General features: G+C 40.0%; 1 protein-coding gene across 1 annotated transcript in view; it reads right to left on the bottom strand.

Moving 5' to 3' along the window:
- Positions 1–3,257: 3,257 nt before the first annotated feature.
- Positions 3,258–18,306, bottom strand: part of HPCAL1 (hippocalcin like 1) — a 48,297-nt gene continuing 33,248 nt past the window's right edge. Inside the window, exons 3-5 of the mRNA XM_053460812.1 lie at positions 7,825–8,231; positions 5,763–5,868; positions 3,258–3,697 (exon numbers count right to left, since the gene is read on the bottom strand). Coding sequence (XP_053316787.1) covers positions 3,600–3,697; positions 5,763–5,868; positions 7,825–8,202 — 582 coding nt within the window. The 5' untranslated portion in view covers positions 8,203–8,231 and the 3' untranslated portion in view covers positions 3,258–3,599. The remainder of the gene's footprint in view (positions 3,698–5,762; positions 5,869–7,824; positions 8,232–18,306) is intronic.

Here is an 18,306-nt window from a genome sequence, read left to right as displayed (position 1 = left end):
ATAAGGGAGGCAGTGGCATATAGGGGGGGCAAAGTGGCATATCCTGGGGCAGAGTGGCATATAGAGGGTATAAGGCATATCAGGGAGGCAGAGTGGCATATAGGTTATAAGGCATATCTGGGGGCAGAGTAGCAAGCTGTGGGGCAGATGTGCATTACTGGGGGGGCAGGTTGGCAAATAAAGGGAAATAAAACCAAAAAATGCATTTTTCTCAATCATAGTTTTTTTTATTAAATATGAAAAAAATAGTTTACATGTGAACTCATATTTACTGGTAAAACTTTTTCCAATAGGGTTGTCTTATATTCAGGCTTTTTTTTCTAAATTAATATTCAAACTTTGGGGGTCGTCTTATAATCAAGCAAATACGGTATAGGTCACCCTGTTTAAATATGTATTTTTTCCATGACATGTTTCCAGAATAAAATCCAGCAGGTGTCACAAATTTACAATGTAAAAAAAAAAAAAAAAAAAAAAAAAAAAACCACTTACATTGGTTTTCAGGTCTTCTTAATTAAAGCTGTTATTTTTAACATATCAAAAAGAGTCGTAATATGAATGTTTTGCGCAGCAATAAATTCTGTTGCTGTTTTTTTCCCCACTTATTCTTTTACTTAAATTATGGATACAGCACGCATTTAATGAATGGTTTGTTTAACTCTATATTCACGTTATAAACACGTTTCCATAGAGACTAACTTCAAATTGCACACCTTCAAGAAAATGATTATTACTTATAAGCTGTTACTCTAAAAGTTTGAAGTCACCGGTGACATTCTATACTATTTATATATATATATTTTTATGTTAAATAGTGCTTTCTTCTTTGCGTACATGCTAATTATCCCAGAATAAATGTTCCCAGATGTAATCTCATAATTCTCGTATCACTTCAAAGAACACACAGCTTGTAACAAGTGTTTCAAACGTTTAATGCATTGTCATAGGAAAGCATCACTCCCTTAGCTCGTTAAATATTTACAGTGTTAATTAAAGAGATTTCTCTTTATCTTCAAGGACTTGGTGGGAGTAATAATTGCAGCGTAGAATCTCAAGGTTACATTAGAAATGTCCTCGACTTGGGTTAAGCCAAGATGTATATTAGTGACAGCAACGCTACTGGAAAAGCAAGAACGCAAAATAAACAGCAGATCCCCAAGGAATTGTTTGCTTTGGTAGTAGAAAGGAAAACAACAAACAGATTAAAATGTTAAAAAAAAACAAAAAAAAAACAAAAAATAAAAATAAAAACAGAAGAAAATCTTCTCTACTTCACTATTTTAACCTCTATCCTTTGTCTTGTTGCCTCTATATTTTTCTTCACCCATAACATTAATTAATTTTTTTTAAAAGTCTAAATTTTTTTAAAAAAAGAATAAAAAAGGGGTTCTAATTTTTAAAGAAAACAATAGACTTTTTGCATTTAAGTATATAAAGATACCTGCAGGAGCATAATTATCAATACTCACTCGGCCTATGGGCGAATATTGAAATTATTAATCACTTGTTAAGAATGACAAAGCCCTTGTGGATGCCGAAGTTAAAAAAACCTCAAGGTGCGAGCGGGCCGGGTTTAATATTTTAGTCTTCCTAAAAGGTGAAAATGTAAAGGGTTCTAACAGAGGATAAACATATTATGGATAAAGTAAATCCAATAAGGATCATTTTCTAGGGAGAAATGAAAATCATTGCCTGTGAGTCAATCTTACTTCGATGATCTCAGCATTTCTTTAAAGGAATTCACGAGAAGAACTCTAACCACAAGGTTTACCTGTTCTAAAGTAACATGGTAATTTGCATCCTTACAAAGCGAGGTGTGAGCCTCTAGCACACTTTAATGGACTTAACTCTTTAAATGCCACAAAGCATGCGGCCTACTGAGTTGATTAAATATATATAGCAGAGGTACCAGGCATCTGTGAATAACTCCATCTGCTGACTGAATATGCAAGACAACTTCTTATTGACAAAGACATTGAAATAAAAAAAAGATAAGTAAAATGGCAAAAATCATTCAGTAAGATGCAATATGGGAATAGCAGCCACACAGTCCTTACTCACCAATGCCAACGTCAACGATCATGTGCTTGATTTACAAATCAGGTTACCACGATGAAAAAAATAAGACTTTCCCCAAAATATCACATATTTAGACCGATACACTGCCCCCCCCAAAAAAAGTCACGTGTGGTGGAGCAGTAGTTGTAGTCGCCCCCCCCCCAAAAAAATTAACCCCCCTCCCAAAAAAAGCAGCTAAGCACCTACTGCTATGATTGGAGCATCATAAAGTGAGATCACTGTGATTCGCTATCACGGCAGTCACATGACAAGGGACAGTGACACCGGTTACTGTCTGGCGTTGCCCCTGGAACCAGCCAGTTAAAGCATGACAACGCGTGCTACAATGGGACATCATTAAGGACACCAATGGGTTAAATATCTTCAGTAACAAATGCAATGTGAAAAAAAGTTTTTTTTAATTATACAATAGTCAGCAGGCAACAAAAAAATCATTAATGCAGAATTAAACAAAATATTTTCCTTTAATTTATACCGTGATTCCTTTTATTTAATTGTGAGTCAAAGCAAACATCGTAAACAGGAAAAGCTGTTCCAGTCAAGTTTATTTATAGGGAATCGCTGGTTAAGCATAATGGAATTAAAAGGATTCTCTGCCGAGAAATATCTAATGAACTTTTTTTCTTTTTTTAAAAACACAATAAGCTCTCCAACAAATAACATAAAACCGACCTTTCAACAAACGTTTTGCATTCAATAATTAAACAGAGTGAAACATCCACAAAATGCCAGTCATGCTAAATGCAGATATAGATATATATATGTATCACAGTAACAAATGTCCGAATCAAGATCATCCGTAGAATCACAGGAACAGGGGAATAATGCGTCATATGCTAACTATGTTATGCCCTTTAATGATAATCACTTGCCTATCATCAAAGGGGTTAACAGGACAAAAGGATCACATTATCCACGTCATAAATAAATGTCATTATACATACATAAATCTGCAATCATATATATTTGCATTTCACGTATAATTCTCTGTGTGTGATTATATATATATAAATATTTATATATATTTTACACAGAAAATTATACACATACATGCACATTTATTTGTAATAAAATACCTAATAAGAAATTTCAAGCTTAAAAGAAGAAGACAACCAAACTCTTGTGCTTTCAATTTTAAGTCCACGTCTTTTGGCCTTTTTTTATTTTTATTTTTTAGATTCATTGTGAAACAGCTAATTATATGCTCAATGCAGTATATATTATCATGACAGAACCAGATTATTCCATGTATTTAATCCAGGGAAGCCATCATTCTTCAGCGGAGGTGATCTCTTTGCACGTAAACATGCCTATACACGGGATGAGTGAGGAATGACGTATACTGGTAATATAAAACAGGCGCTGGGCTGTTTTATCTCTAATACATAGAAAAACAATCCGGCAGGGGCTTGTTATCCACTAACAGTAGAGGAATGACTGAGAAGGCATCCACTTGCAAGAGAAGCTTGAAGGACAAGCCAGTGTCCGGTAGCGACAGTCCGTACGGAGGATGAAATTCATTAGAACTGGCTCGTGCTGCTCGGGTCACATTGTAACAACCGGACAATTGAAGGATCACTCTTGGCACCTTTTATAAATTCTTCGAGGGAAAGTTTACCTGCGGAAAAACCAAAGAGACGAGCTGAGCTTCCGAGATCACTTTATCCAAAACGACCAATCCTGACGGGATCAGACATGGACATCACCATAACCACCAAAGGGTGCTCCTGACCTTAAACTTTAAAATATCTTTGCCGTCTCTGATAAAACCAATTTTTTATGTAACACTGAGATTTCCAGGAAACAATAATATATATATATATATATATATATATATATATATATATATATACACATATAAAATATATAAATATATACCAAGATACGCTTTATTTTCAGAAGCAAAGGTTGGCCAAGGAAATTGGTGCTTTCACACTTGGTATGAAAAAATATAGATACTTCAGCTTGGAGTAGGCATGCATAAAAATAATATATTATATGGATAAGCAATGAAATAAACCAAATTAAAAGCAAAATAAAATAAAAAACACAGAAAAAGAGGAAACATTTAAAAAAAAAATATTTTAGATTAAGAACCTTGGAGGAATTAACTTTTTTAAAATCTTAGTTTCAATTTAAATTTATAGAATTAAAACCTAGGTCTGCTAATTAGAAACAGAAGCAAATAGGATTTCTACAACTGCCAGACTCCAATAGAGTTTTTTTCTCCCCTTCTTCAAAATGTATTACGTTAAGAGCTGCAAAGCCTCAGCCCCGTACATGGCATGTCATTATCTCACAATAATAGCCCATTTCTATGGCAACATGCTTATGGAGATCCAATAAATGGCACAAAAAATATAATTGCAGGAAAAATGCTCTCCTGTAGTGGTTTATAATTATAAAGCTATTTTTCCAAGTAAATAACCATAACATTGGTTCCCGGCTCTCCCGACCCGCGGCCTGCAGAACTCGACTAACTAGTTCCCTTTGTAGAAGGTTCCTTTCAAAGGCAATCTTCAAAAGATGAATGAACGACGGCCGAATCGTAAGGGTATGACTTCATGTACATACGCAGATAGCGGGTAGTATATTTTCACCTCCATTCGATGTGTTTTTTTGAGTCGTATGAATGCAGGTCACACGTTCCACCCTGATGAAAAGGATACTAAACACGTAACACGGGCATGAAGCTAGATGTGTACAAAAGGTTATAGCAAAATTGGCTCTAAAGCCAGGTGCCTTCAAAGGAAGCGTTTGGAGAGCCATTTACTGTAAGAGGACATTTCTGTGATACGGTGACTTCGGTGTTGAATAACGGAGCGGTTTGTAATATAAAATGCTGCAGAATAGTGTGCGAGGGGTCCATACTCTGTACGCGTCCTGCTTTTTTGGCAGGCTTCAGGTTATAGTCACAGAGGTTAGAGCTGGGTCAAGAGTGAATTGAAAAGTTCATGCCATATCAGCCGAGCTGGGCCAAAATTGGGCAGTTTGTCTAATAAAGTGAACTCCACTGTCGTCTTTACCATACTTCTAGTCTATTTGACTGCCAACATGAAGCAAGCTGCCCAGAAAAGCACAGCGATGAGTCTACTGACCGAGAAATCAGACGAGTCAAGTTGGCAACAGAATCTAGAACATTCTCCAGCTCGACAAATTCAGACTCCACAGAAATTACCGCTAACGCGTCTGATAACTCTAAAGTTGACGAAGAGACTTGCCAGTTTAAAAGCCAATGACTAGTAACATAAAAGTTGATACAACCTGGTAGGGGATAAGAACCAGTCGGCCAATTTAGTCTGCCCATTTTTCCTGACTCGGATCTTAATCAGTCCTAAATGTACAGCTCTGTGCACACTGTTGACGGAGTAACACAAGCTCCTTTCCGGTTAACTCTGGGCTGTCTGAGAACTTTGAAATGTGCTTGGTGGGAAAGTCATCTATGTTTATCTATGACGCCTTAAGTGTGCCATCTGGCAATCATTCTTTGATAAATTACATTTTTGCAGAAACCTGTACTTTTCCACCCAGATTACATGAACATCACAATTCATGGAGTAGCCATTGGTCCTAGAAACCAGGATAGTGGTTGGGACAATGTGTTGGGACTCCCCTGACTCAATTAAGGCTGTTGACAGCTGTGAATGTATTTGTGAAGTCTAATTAAAGTCATATAACATTACCATCATTATTTGTGTCCATCTGCTTGAATATTTTGTCTGTTCTTTTTTCTGGAGTAGATTCATCTTCTGGCATTTTCATCACAGATGATACCATCTTGTAGATTGCCTTAGGAAAACCATAAAAAGAACAATTTGTTTGTTAAAATGTACAATACATTGTCTGGCACACCGGGTTATGATGATAGAGCTAAAACGCATACACATGGCTAGAAAAAGAAAACAGAACAAATTCTTGGTAAGAATTGCCCTTACCTGTTCAACAACTTACAGGTTTAGAAAGTGGAACAATAGAAAGGTCTAAGGTCCTCAAACAGATAACTTATCAAAAGATCACACAAAGTAAAGTGTGTGTACTCTATCTATGTACTAATAATAATCCAGGACTGTATGACCATTGTTCCTGAAACCTACACATACATACATACATACATACACACACACATATACATATTATATATATATATATATATATAGGTTTCAGGAACAATGGTCATACAATCCTGGATTATTATTAGTATATTATAGTATATTATATATATATATATATATATATTTCTGGCTTGTCTGGTGTCTGTAGATGAGTGTTTAATAATACTTCTAATATATTATATATATATATATATATATTATATATATATATATATATATATATATATATACATACACACATACATACACACACATATATACATATATATACACATACATACATACACACACTTGTTTAAATATATAAAATACGCAGGATATACCAGCACATGCCGCTAGGTGGCAGTGTTTCACTTTGTCCCCCGCACATTGGGGAAAGCAATGCTTAGCAGTATAAAAGCTATGCGCCCATCACATTTTAACCCTTATGTTACCCTTACAATGTTTACACTCTATTTTCATAGATTGGCAGAGAAAATGTAATTTTTGGTATATTATCTTGCCGGGGGCCAAGGCAAGCAACACACTAGGAGCCCTCAATACAGAAACAGAACAAAATCAAAAACCATTTCAGCCCATTTTCTACGTGTTGTAAAGCCTCAAACATTATTTGGGCAATATTACGTTACTCATGTAGCACAATTATATTTTCATATCGCAGAAAATTATATTTTCATGTCGCAGAGCCTGGAATCAGTAAATGGGAATAAAATCAAAGCACAGAATGAAAGCATTTAGTGTTCAGTACTCGGAAATGTATTATTAACACCTTTATGGGGCTCATACAAAAATAGTTACAATAAAACTGCTTGTAAAAATAGTTTCTGTGCAGGGATGTCTCTTGGGTTGCGGAGCTGCGAGAGGAATACCAGACCCCACAGTTATTGCTTTCCATGAAAATCTATGTTCTGGCACGATATTTCCAGGAGTCCTCCACCAGCCCAGCAGGTCTGTAGATCATACGTGTGAAAGCGCCAGCCTTCCTGCCAGATTCCGGAGTCATGCAAACTTTCTATAGTTCTCTGTATTAAAATAGCCTGCGTGACATTTACTTTAAACAGGCAGGGAAAGAGCTGTATGTGTTTCCTTAAAGTGGGTTAAATCTAAAGAGATGACATCAGGTTAACTAAACATTGTGAGTCCAGCCCTGCATGATGGATAATTGAGGACATTTGGTGAATGTCATCTCAATGAATTAACTATGCAAGAGAAGCTAGCTAACAAGCCCAACCGCAGTCCCTTTTGGACCCTAACCTCTCGTCCCTTTTTCCTCCCCTGATGTGCTGCTTTTCTAGTAGTTCAGAATGTTTGCTGGCTGTGAGTGTATCACAGGGTTCCACAGACCTGACAGTCACAATAACATGCTTATAGAAACTCAAAGTGTAATTACGGAAATCAAATATACTATTCTTCTAAACGCCTTACTCATTTGCATAAATAGAAATAACTCAAACAAAAAAGTGCCACAAAAAAACTAGATTTTTGTGATATTCCTGCTTGGTTGAGACTCATTAAATCACTTAAAGTCAAGCAAAGGATATACAAGGTTCTAGACTGTGTGTAGTGCTTGCGCTAAAGTTCAAATGTTTGATTATCTGACGCAGAAAGCAGGAAATGAAAAGCATTGTCTTACCTGCACAATTTCTAGCATCTCTCCACGACTTATATAGCCGTTCCCGTCTAGATCATACATGCTAAACGCCCACTTCAGCTTCTGTTCCAGCTTACCCCGCGAGGTGACACTTAGTGCAATTATAAACTCCCGAAAGTCAATCGTCCCATCGCCATTTGTGTCGAACGTACGAAATACGTGCTCGGCAAACTTGGAGGCGTCGCCATACGGGAAGAAATTTGCATAGATTTTCTTAAACTCTTCCACCGTTAGATGACCGGTCGGGCAATCCTTCAAGAAGCCTTTGTACCACTCTTGCAGCTCGTGATCCGTGAACTCTGTGTTTTCCCGGAGATCCTGAAGTATTTCGGGTCGCAACTTACTGTTCTGTTTTCCCATAATGTATTCTTTTTACTTATATAGGACAGCTGGAAAACAAAAAAAATATACAATTGTACATCTGTAAAACCAGCATTTTCAGAGTAAGACAATATTAATAAATCCATGTACAATAAACATTTTTGACGGCTTATATTGCCATCGAAAGATGTGGTTAGGATTGGAGGCTATCCACAGCGAGCCCGATACACCGTACTTATAAAGTATTTTTTTTTACATCTGAACGAGGGACAATGTTTCTAACTCTGAATTTAGTTACAAAAGTGCTAAATTCAGAGCGAGCAGAACAGCCCCTTTCATATACTTGATAAATGGTGCTTTTCTTGCTAGGACCATTTTCATAGAATACAAAACATTAATGGGTTCATTTTGACTGTTTATACCATATCTTATATCAGAAAGCATCGGGGCTAGCCACAAGCCAGGGGGCATACATAAGAAATCTGTGAAACCAGCCGGGCGAACGGGCATGGCCATGCACCATTCCTACTCGCCCACTAAAAAGGAGACTGTCGTATATATTGGGGCAAACCATCCCAATGTCATATTTATATTGGGGCAAACCATCCCAATGTCATATATATTGGGGCAAACTTTCCCAATGGCGTATGTATTGGGGCAAACCATCCCAATGGCGTATACATTGGGGCAAACCATCCCAATGGCGTATACATTGGGGCAAACCATCCCAATGGCGTATATATATATATATATATATATGTATATATATATATATATATATATATATATATATATATATATATATATATATATATATATATATATATTGGGGCAAACCATCACAATGTCATATATATATATATATATATTGGGGCAAACCATCCCAATGTCATATATATATTGGGGCAAACCATCCCAGGACACAATGAAGAAATTTTTTAGTAAAGCCATTATATAACTCCCCGACAGAAGTTAATAAAACATTTTAACTCTGAATCAGAGCCAAATATAGCTCCTTCGGGACTAGGAAAAGCAAACCATTCTTACATCTAAAACTGTAGACGTAGTTCACATCATTAAGGGGCCAACGTGAGCGCTATGGTAAGACCCCCATGTTTTGACAGGACCATACGTGGTTGGCTATGTTAGTTAGTAAAGATCCTATGCTAAAATTACATTTTCTTTAAGCAATACACTTCATGGCCAAGAACAATTACAAGATGACAGAATGTTGGCAGGTTCTGTTGTGACACACGCTGCGGAGGAGGCTTTTCATTCAATACAGATGGTAAGACAGGTTCTAGCGTCTTCCCATTTTGGTGACCCCACTTCTAAAGGATAAGTGAAATAGAGCAAAACAATGGTTAAGCACAAACATGGTAAGCTACTTAGCGGGTGAAATTAAGTATCCTTTATCCTGACTGGTTGGGAAGCTGGAAAAGGTGAATTAAAGTTCGAGACACAGAATGCCAACTGCATTTTACACCTCCAGAAATTACAAATGAGTCATACTAGGTGTAAACTGCATTTTGTGAAAGGTTGAAAAACCCATCAATCATATTAAATTAGTTCCTTCCAGCTTCTTATTTGGTGTAGAACACAGTGGAGTTTTGTTTTTCAATTTGTGGCCGATGGACCAACTGTGGTCTTATCCAGTTACTGAGCTTTGATGGCTGCAGCAACTACACTATATGGACAAAAGTATTGGGACACCTGACCGTTACACCAATGGTCTCCTATGACACTACTTTCTAAACACATAGACATTAATAAGGAGTTGGTCCCTCTTTGCAGCTAGAACAGCTTCCACTCTTCCGGGAAGGCTTTTGTGAATCTCTGTTCCAGTTCATCCCAAAAGGTGTTCAATGGGGTTCATGCTGGAATAGAAAAGGGCCTTCCCCAAATTGTTCCCACAAAGTTGTTATTTTGCATTCAAGTTGATGCATGTTTTTTTTAATGGATATAGAAAACTAGGGTTTTGTATAAATTTCCTCTTCCCCATCTGCTTCTTATGTTTGCTTCCCAAGCAAGCTCAGCAGTGCGTTTACCTCTATTTGAAATCAATGGCCATTTAGCAGGAACCTTCAATTGGTTGCTATGGTGATAGCGCCACTCTTCAAACCTTGCACTGGACTCCCCTGTTATATATGGGCATCATGTGGTCATTGAGGATAGTAAAACAGTGTCTTACTGGGAAATGTGCAACGAGGGTACCGATCCATAGGCATAAAAGAGCCATGACATACAGCTACTATTTGAATAGCCAAAGAGCACTACCGGAAGGAGATGGTCCCGCAGGCCTACGGTCTAAGAAGTCCGATACATTTCACTGGGATAATTGCCAGTGAAATAAGAGGTTACATAAGGTCTCAAAGGTGCCTTCACCGAGCGTAAAGTTTGAAAGCTTATGTTAGTGTATATTTTATTTCACTATTTTAAAAAAGTATGACAAAGTTCCTTTGAGTATTTCCTCTGGGATCAGTACGGCATTACCCGCTATTGTATAAAGTAAACCTATAAAGCAACTAAAACAAGGCATGGCAGGCTTCTTTATCACAATCCGCGTAACCACAAGCCGTGTAAACACAGCGAAGGACACATCACAGATAAGAACTTGTACGAAAACTAAAAAAAGAAACGCGTTCCCTTAATACCTACAAGTAATCTAAGTTTGGTAGAACGCCAATAAAACACATTTAAACAAGTTCTCTTACGGGGAAGAGATCACCTTCTCTTTCAAAAGAGCTGAAGATACTGGGAAACAGAGCTCTAGCCATGCCAAGAAGAGAGACGGCAGCATCAACGATTCAGAGACAGACCTCCCCAAAAGAGTTTAGTAAAACCGTCACACACGCCATATATCCATGCATTTTATGATGCTATTTTAAACTTAACACAGAGCGGTTTGATCAATCATATAGATCCAGAGATTTTACCTCTTAATCTCTGCATACAACCAGCAGGTCTGTAAGTGATTAGCCCGTTAATACTAATGATAGGAGGGATGTTCTCCTGAGCAGACAATTCGATCGACAGACTCTGCTAACCAAATTACTAGTAAACATATGGATTCCCACCTAAACTTTGTAGCTTATACCTTTATAACACCGGCAGACGAGAACTATGACTATAGAGAATAACAAGTGAGATACACCGCACACTGCCGGCTGCTACATATTTTAAGGTACAGCTGAACAAATGACTTTATTTTGCCAGTGCTCTTTCGAAATTTTATCCTGCGATAAACATCACAGGAGCACCAGCATGGCATTATTAGTGCACACATGCATTACACACATTATTGGTTATATACAGTATATATTTACATATACACACGGAATAGAAACATGAAAGGATTTATACTGTGCATATATATATCTTGATAACGGGTTGCGCTGTGACCCTAAACACCGATTGTTTTTCTGTACCCTGGAATAAATTGATTTTTGAAGTTTGAAAAAGTCATGTGAGGGCTCCCTACACTTTTTATGGACTGTGTATCTTTTAGTAGTGTGCATAGCACTCGGGGTATTGAAATTTATGTTAATTATTAATCTGAGTGCAGACATTGTGAACTTTTGTTAAATATATATATATATATATACATACATACATGCATACATACATACACACGCGTGCTCTATTGGATTGAGATCTGGTGACTGTGGAGGCCATTGGAGTTCAGTGAACTCATAGTCATGTTCAAGAACCCAGTTTGAGATGATGGTTTGTGACATGGTGCATTATCCTGCTGGAAGTAGCCATCAGAAGATAGGAACACTGTGGTCATAAAGGGATTTACATGGTCAGCAACAATACTCAGGAAGGCTGTCGGGTTTAAACAACGCTCAATTGGTACTAAGGGGCCCAAAGTGTGCCAATAAAATGTCCCCACACCATTACACCACCACCAGCCTGAACCGTTCATACAAGGCAGAATGGAACCATGCTTTCATCTTGCTTACTCCAAAGTCTGACCCTGCCATCTGAATGTCACAGCTGGAATCGAGAATCATCATTCTCCTCTGACATCAACAAGGCATTTGTCACACAACTGCCGGTTTGAACTTCAGCAAGTTGTCTTGACCACGTCCACATGCCTAAATGCATAGAGCTGCTGCCATGTGATTGGCTGATTAGCTATTTGTGTTAACAAGCAATTGAACAGGTATACCTGATGAAGTGGCCAGTGAGTATGTAATTTCAGTAATTGTAGAAATGGAGCCATATGAAAAGCTTACGTGTTTATAATATATATTTATTATAATTTTTTTACACATGGTATATTATACACACGGTATATACCGTATATATACAGATCCAGCAGTTTGTGGGCTGTTCTGGTACCCATGCATGGTTTGACACTGAAAATATTACGCCTGACAGTTACAAATGATTGTTATACGAGCCTGGCAGCGCCAACTAATTCCAGAACAAGGGCAAATTAAATTAGTAGCTTTTTCTCTGCGTTTTGTTTGTAGAGATGCTAGGGGGGAGTAAAATCTCAGCGACAAACAGAAAAACTCCTGCGCTTTAATTTCCTAATGGCCGAACTGCATTGAAATGTAACATCCTGTTCTGGGGATACAAAGCGCTGCTTAACGCAGAGATAGCCAGCTGCTCGCCAATAAAGCAGGAACACGCAGGCAGGATATCGGACCCTCTGTGGCCATTAATTAATTAGAAGGTAGCAGCTGTGCATATGCAAATACATTAAGGAGACGCACGGAAGCTCCTCGGATACATTTAGATATAGGTTCATTTTCCTCTTAACAGCCGATACCAAAATTAAGTTTAATTTGGAGATTTTCTTTTCCAAGTGCACATATTTCCCATCACACTGACACCAAACGACACGAGGCGATCCAGCAGCTGAAGGATATCCATCCAGGGCTGCCTTTAATGTGGGGCAAAAGGGGCAGCTGTTAGAGAGCCACCATAGGTCTATGGGAACCTCCAGCTTAGACATCTCCAGCCTCACCTACTAGCGCCAGAATACGATGCCTACAGAATATGGCGGTTATGGAAAAAATCTGTGCTGGTGGCTGGGGGAGCCCCGGGCCCAATTATGTTCAATGCTGCTGTTAGACATACATATGGTTCTGCTGGGTCCAGAATTGGTCTAAACATTTAAAGAAACTTGGGGGAGGGGTTGTGCCCTTTGTCGCAGTGAAATAGTTATATCAAGCAGCACACAAACTCCTAATGAATTTTCCACTAGTGGCAATGTTTGACCCTAGCTGTGGTCCCTCTTTGCCACTGGCAACCAAGGGCCAAGTAGCACTGCAGTATGTTTTGCGGTGAAATACTCTGAAAGGCTAACAAAAAAAAAAAGTGGTCTGATGAGGAGATGCTGGGTATCTCAGACAAAGTCTTCCTCAGTGAAGATCTCCAGCCAATAATAGTGACCAGCAATGACCCAAGGACACTGCCAAAGCATAACTCACAAGGACCCCCTTTTATTTTTACTAGAGACAGAGTCGTTTGGTGTATAGAAACAGCTAGAAACGTGTTGATAAATTAAATTGTGTAAGCAAAATATTTTCTTCTTCCAAATGGCTTACTTGGTTACATGAATATCTAGCGGTCACAAAGACACATAAAAGTCTTGGCTCCGCCCACAGCCACACCCCTAACCACACCCTATTTAATATGTAGAGAGGCATGCCAAAGCACAGTCCCAAAGCATAAACGATCAATAGGCCGAGGTCAGGGGGTGGCGGAAAAAGTAAGGAGACCAAAATCAAATATTGCGGAATGTAAACAACAAATGCCCACCCAGGTGCGGCCAAATCCACTCATAGAATGGAATGGTTGTAGAGAATGGGCACACTCAAGGAGGTAGGGGGGCTACATGGCCTTTGATTTTTTGAGCCAATAAATAGGCAAGTAATTGAAATGGTATTACTATTCTTCTACCCTTGTCAATAGAAAGTTTACAGTTTCTAGGGGAAACACAATGCTTTGGATCTAAATGTCACACAGGCCACCATGCCAACGAACCACTATGGATGGGGTCCACTGGGTTCTTTGCTGAACTCAACCACAAGGGTGAAACGCACTGTGACCCCCTAATCTATAAATGCAGCAGAGATATCAGCTTCATGGGTAAGTGATGTACAAGTCCCCACAAGGGCACAATTGCAGAAACATTAAACCATTTAGTAAATCTACCCCGATAGTTGTACATTCGCAGGCTGCAGTTCTGATGGTTTAAAGACTACCTACCCAACAGGAGGACTGGCCGAGGATAATAGCGGAAGTGGAAAACTGCTCATTGTTGCACAGGCTACCGAACTACCACTCACATGACTCTCGGCTAGCCCCCTGCTCGAAGCTACAATACGCCGATACATTTAAAAACCATCAGTAGCGCTGTTCCTCACCACACTGTAATTACTGGATAAGCTTCATTGTGTCTCAGGAAGGCATTGCCTGCACCCAGCTGAGTAAATTAGCAGCGCAAATTAAGCCTGGCAGAGAAAACGGTTACTCTGTTAATGCAGCCACAGTTACTGGAACGCTAATCAGAAATGTGTAAAAAACAGTAATTTATGCAGAATGCACACAAATGGAGAATGTATTCTATGGAACAAAAATAGCTCGTCTGATCTGTGAATAACTCCACTATATCTTGGAGTAACAGAGTTCCGTTACCGGTAAATTCTACTGACTTCCTCAAAACACTTAGTATTCCAAGAAAACTGCCCCATCACTGGGAGACTGGCAACTGTGACCCCCGTGACGTGGGTGATGGGTGTTCCATCCCATTTAAATGTTAAAAAAAAAAAAAGCATAAACAAAATTGTAACATGTAATAATGTTCCCTAAATATAAGACTATATAATATTGCCGCACTCAGGGCAGGCACACAAACCTAAAAGCTCCGAGAGTGCCTTGGAGTGTAGATGCACACGCAGAGCGGGTAGACCTCTCCCGGCAGAAAGACGAAAAAAATGTTAGGACAAGATCATGTGAAACGGAATGGTAGATAAGCGGAACAGCCTCCCAACAGAAGTGGCAGACTTCAGAGGATCTCCCCAACAGGCCCATATTCTCTACGTCCCGCAAAAAGAGTTTTAGTGCAAGAAAAGAGCCGAAGACGGTGCTTTTAGGGAAAGCAGTAATTGCACCAGTGCCATGGTATTCGTTCCGCTAGAGTTTTAATCATAAGAACAGAGAAATATTTAAAAAGCGTCTTCAGCGCCTGCTTTTGTGTCACAGAAGCGTTCCTAGTAAAGAGTATGAATGAGGCCACATTTTCCAGAATGAAATAATTATTTCTGGGAAAGGTCTGGGTATTCAGCAGTACGAGGAATAATGCATTTAGTTATAAAAGCGTGTTTAATTCAGCAGACAGCCGCTCTTCAAACGGCATTAAGAAGACTAGTTACTCTACCTTCTCTGGGAGCATATAATAAAAAAAACAAAGGAAAAAGGCTTTATCGTCAAGAAAAACCAGCAGAGAAGGCATCCACGTGGCATTCGATCTGTGTGATCGGTGGACCTCCTAGGTTCCGTTAGCACAGCAGGGGTTATTCACTAAAGGTAGCGTAAAACGCAGCAGTATATACCGTATTGGCCCGAATATAGGCCGCACTTTTTTCCCCCACTTTAAGTCTTTAAAGTGGGGATGCGGCCTATATTCGGGGTCTAGCGCCCGACGCCCGGGACATGCAGTCCCGGGCGCCGGGCAGGCAGCGGGGTTAGGATACAGATCCCCCGCAGCGGTGCAGGGGACCTGCATCCTACTGTCTGATACGCTCAGACAGCCTCTCCTGCCGGCACTTTCCACGGGGGGAGTACCGGCACGGGAGGTTGTCTAAGCGCATCGCACGGACGTTCACCGGCAGCGGCGATGCGCCGTTGCCGGTGAACGTGCGCACGATGCATTCTAACCCCCCCGACTTACCAGGGCAGACTCCCGGGTGTCTTGCAGGGCCGGTGGAAGACATCTACGCAATACGCGTATACAACTTCCGGTACCGGCACTTCCGCGCTGAGTGCCGGCACCGGGAGTTGTATACACGATGTGCATAGATGTCCCCCTCCGACCCCGTAAGACACCCGGGAGTCTGCTCTGGTAAGTCGGGGGGGGGGAGGACAGAGTGGCAGCATGTCGCGGGGAGGACAGAGTGGCAGCGTATCTCGAGGGGGGGGGGACAGAGTGGCAGCGTATCTCGAGGGGGTTGAGGACAGAGTGGCAGCATATCTCGGGGAGGGGGAGAGGACAGAGTGGCAGCATATCTCGGAGGGGGAGGACAGAGTGGCAGCATATCTCGGGGGGGACAGAGTGGCAGCATATCTCGGGGGGGGGAGGACAGAGTGGCAGCATATCTCGGGGGGGGGGGGGACAGAGTGGCAGCATGTTTTTTGGTGCTTTTTTAAAGAAAAAAAAATTTTCTTTAAAAAAGCACCAAACTTTTAGGGTGCGGCCTATATACGGGGGCGGCCTATATCCGAGCCAATACGGTATGTGCCATAATTCGTCAAACTTTACACAGACCTCCACCTCCGGACTATGGAGACTGTTAAGGGGGCCCAATGGACAGCTTCCAACTTTTGCTATACATCTTTCTGTACAGGCCACCGAGACCACCATACAATTAGGTGGGTAGTAACTTTAATGAAAGCTGCCCAACCGTACGGTCAATACATTCCCCACAATAGCTTAAAAAGTAATAGCAAAAGTTTTTTAGTTTTTTTTTTTTAAATCATATTAGTCAAAATGATGCAAAATTGAATTATAGAACAAACTTTTTAAAAAAATGGCCTATTCATCATGTTAAAACAAATGGTCTTTAGGCGTAATGGGTTAAAATATATATATATATGTAAAAGGGTGAAGCCGTATTAGTCCAGTAGACACGATGTCAAAAAATAGAGTATTGCAGAGTATGCGGTGATACCTTTTTTATTGGACTAACATAATAGTCCAATACTCTGTCCCCCCCCCCCCCCCCACTCTGTCCCCCCCCCCCCCGAGATATGCTGCCACTCTGTCCTCCCCCCCCCGAGATATGCTGCCACTTTAAAAGACAAGCTTTCGAGAGTTATCCTCCCTTCATCAGGTCTGAAGCAATACTAATCAACATGATAGAGGTTACAACTTAAAACAAGTGATGGTATAAGAGAAGGGGGGGGTTAAGTGGGGTGTCGTGTTTTAAAGCAGCCTATAATCCATAATCACTATTTGGATCATAAACAATGCATTTAAAACCACTGTTAACACCAATAAAGGTTTAGATAGTTCATCGAATCGAGGACCTAATCTTTCTGATACAATTACAATTAACAAGGCTTATGACAGAACGTCCGAGATTAGTCCGCCAGTTTAGTTATGCATATGGAGCCTCCCCAGGACAGTGTGGGGCGGATTATTAGTTCCATGAATTTTTACAGTGTTGCGTATGTAACACCGGACGGCCGCTGCTTGCCCTTTTAACATGAATAAAGAGGATTGTTGAGAGCACAAAACACCAGTGTAACGTGTACAATAAGGGTTTTTACGGGAATATAATCTGTTCAGTAGGTCATGTTATCTTCATATCCTTTTCATGCCAGATGTCCTTTAACTGTCAGCGCAAAGCTTCTTTAAGGCTTAGTGATCACCGGCAGCGCTGGTAGGAATGCTCTGTGCGTGCAATGTACATAATGCAGCACAGAAATGCAACAAACACACAAAACATACAGAATATACAGAGGATTGTTTAAAACTAACGTTTTTACAAAATTGAAACAAATCTTACATGTATGGACTGCCACAGACACAAATAACAGGCATGCGAGCGGCTTATTGTTTGATACTATTCCCGTTGCTTAGAATAAGCAACAGTCGTTCTTGAGAACTTGCGGGTTTGCCCTGAGACTTAGGGTTTTTGCTGGGCTTGGGCGCCGGCCAACTCTTTGTGTCCGTCTCCGTGGGGAAAAAAATCTTCGTATTCCACGAATATTCGCCCGTTCCTGTTTTCAGGTGAATATTTGTGTGCATTCTTCGTGTTGGTTTTTTGTAGAAGGGGTTAACGCGGTACGCAGCAGCTTTTGGCGCCAGGATTTTAAAGGTCCGTACAAGCAACTCTATTGGTCACCAGCAGGGGCCTCCTCTGCCATCAACCAATGAAGCACAAGTGGAAGACAAAGATT

Source organism: Spea bombifrons, chromosome 3, assembly GCF_027358695.1.
Source record: "Spea bombifrons isolate aSpeBom1 chromosome 3, aSpeBom1.2.pri, whole genome shotgun sequence".
NCBI lineage: Eukaryota > Metazoa > Chordata > Amphibia > Anura > Pelobatidae > Spea > Spea bombifrons.
The sequence above is the reverse complement of the archived record's forward strand: the minus strand, read 5'-3'. Positions and strand labels throughout refer to the sequence as shown.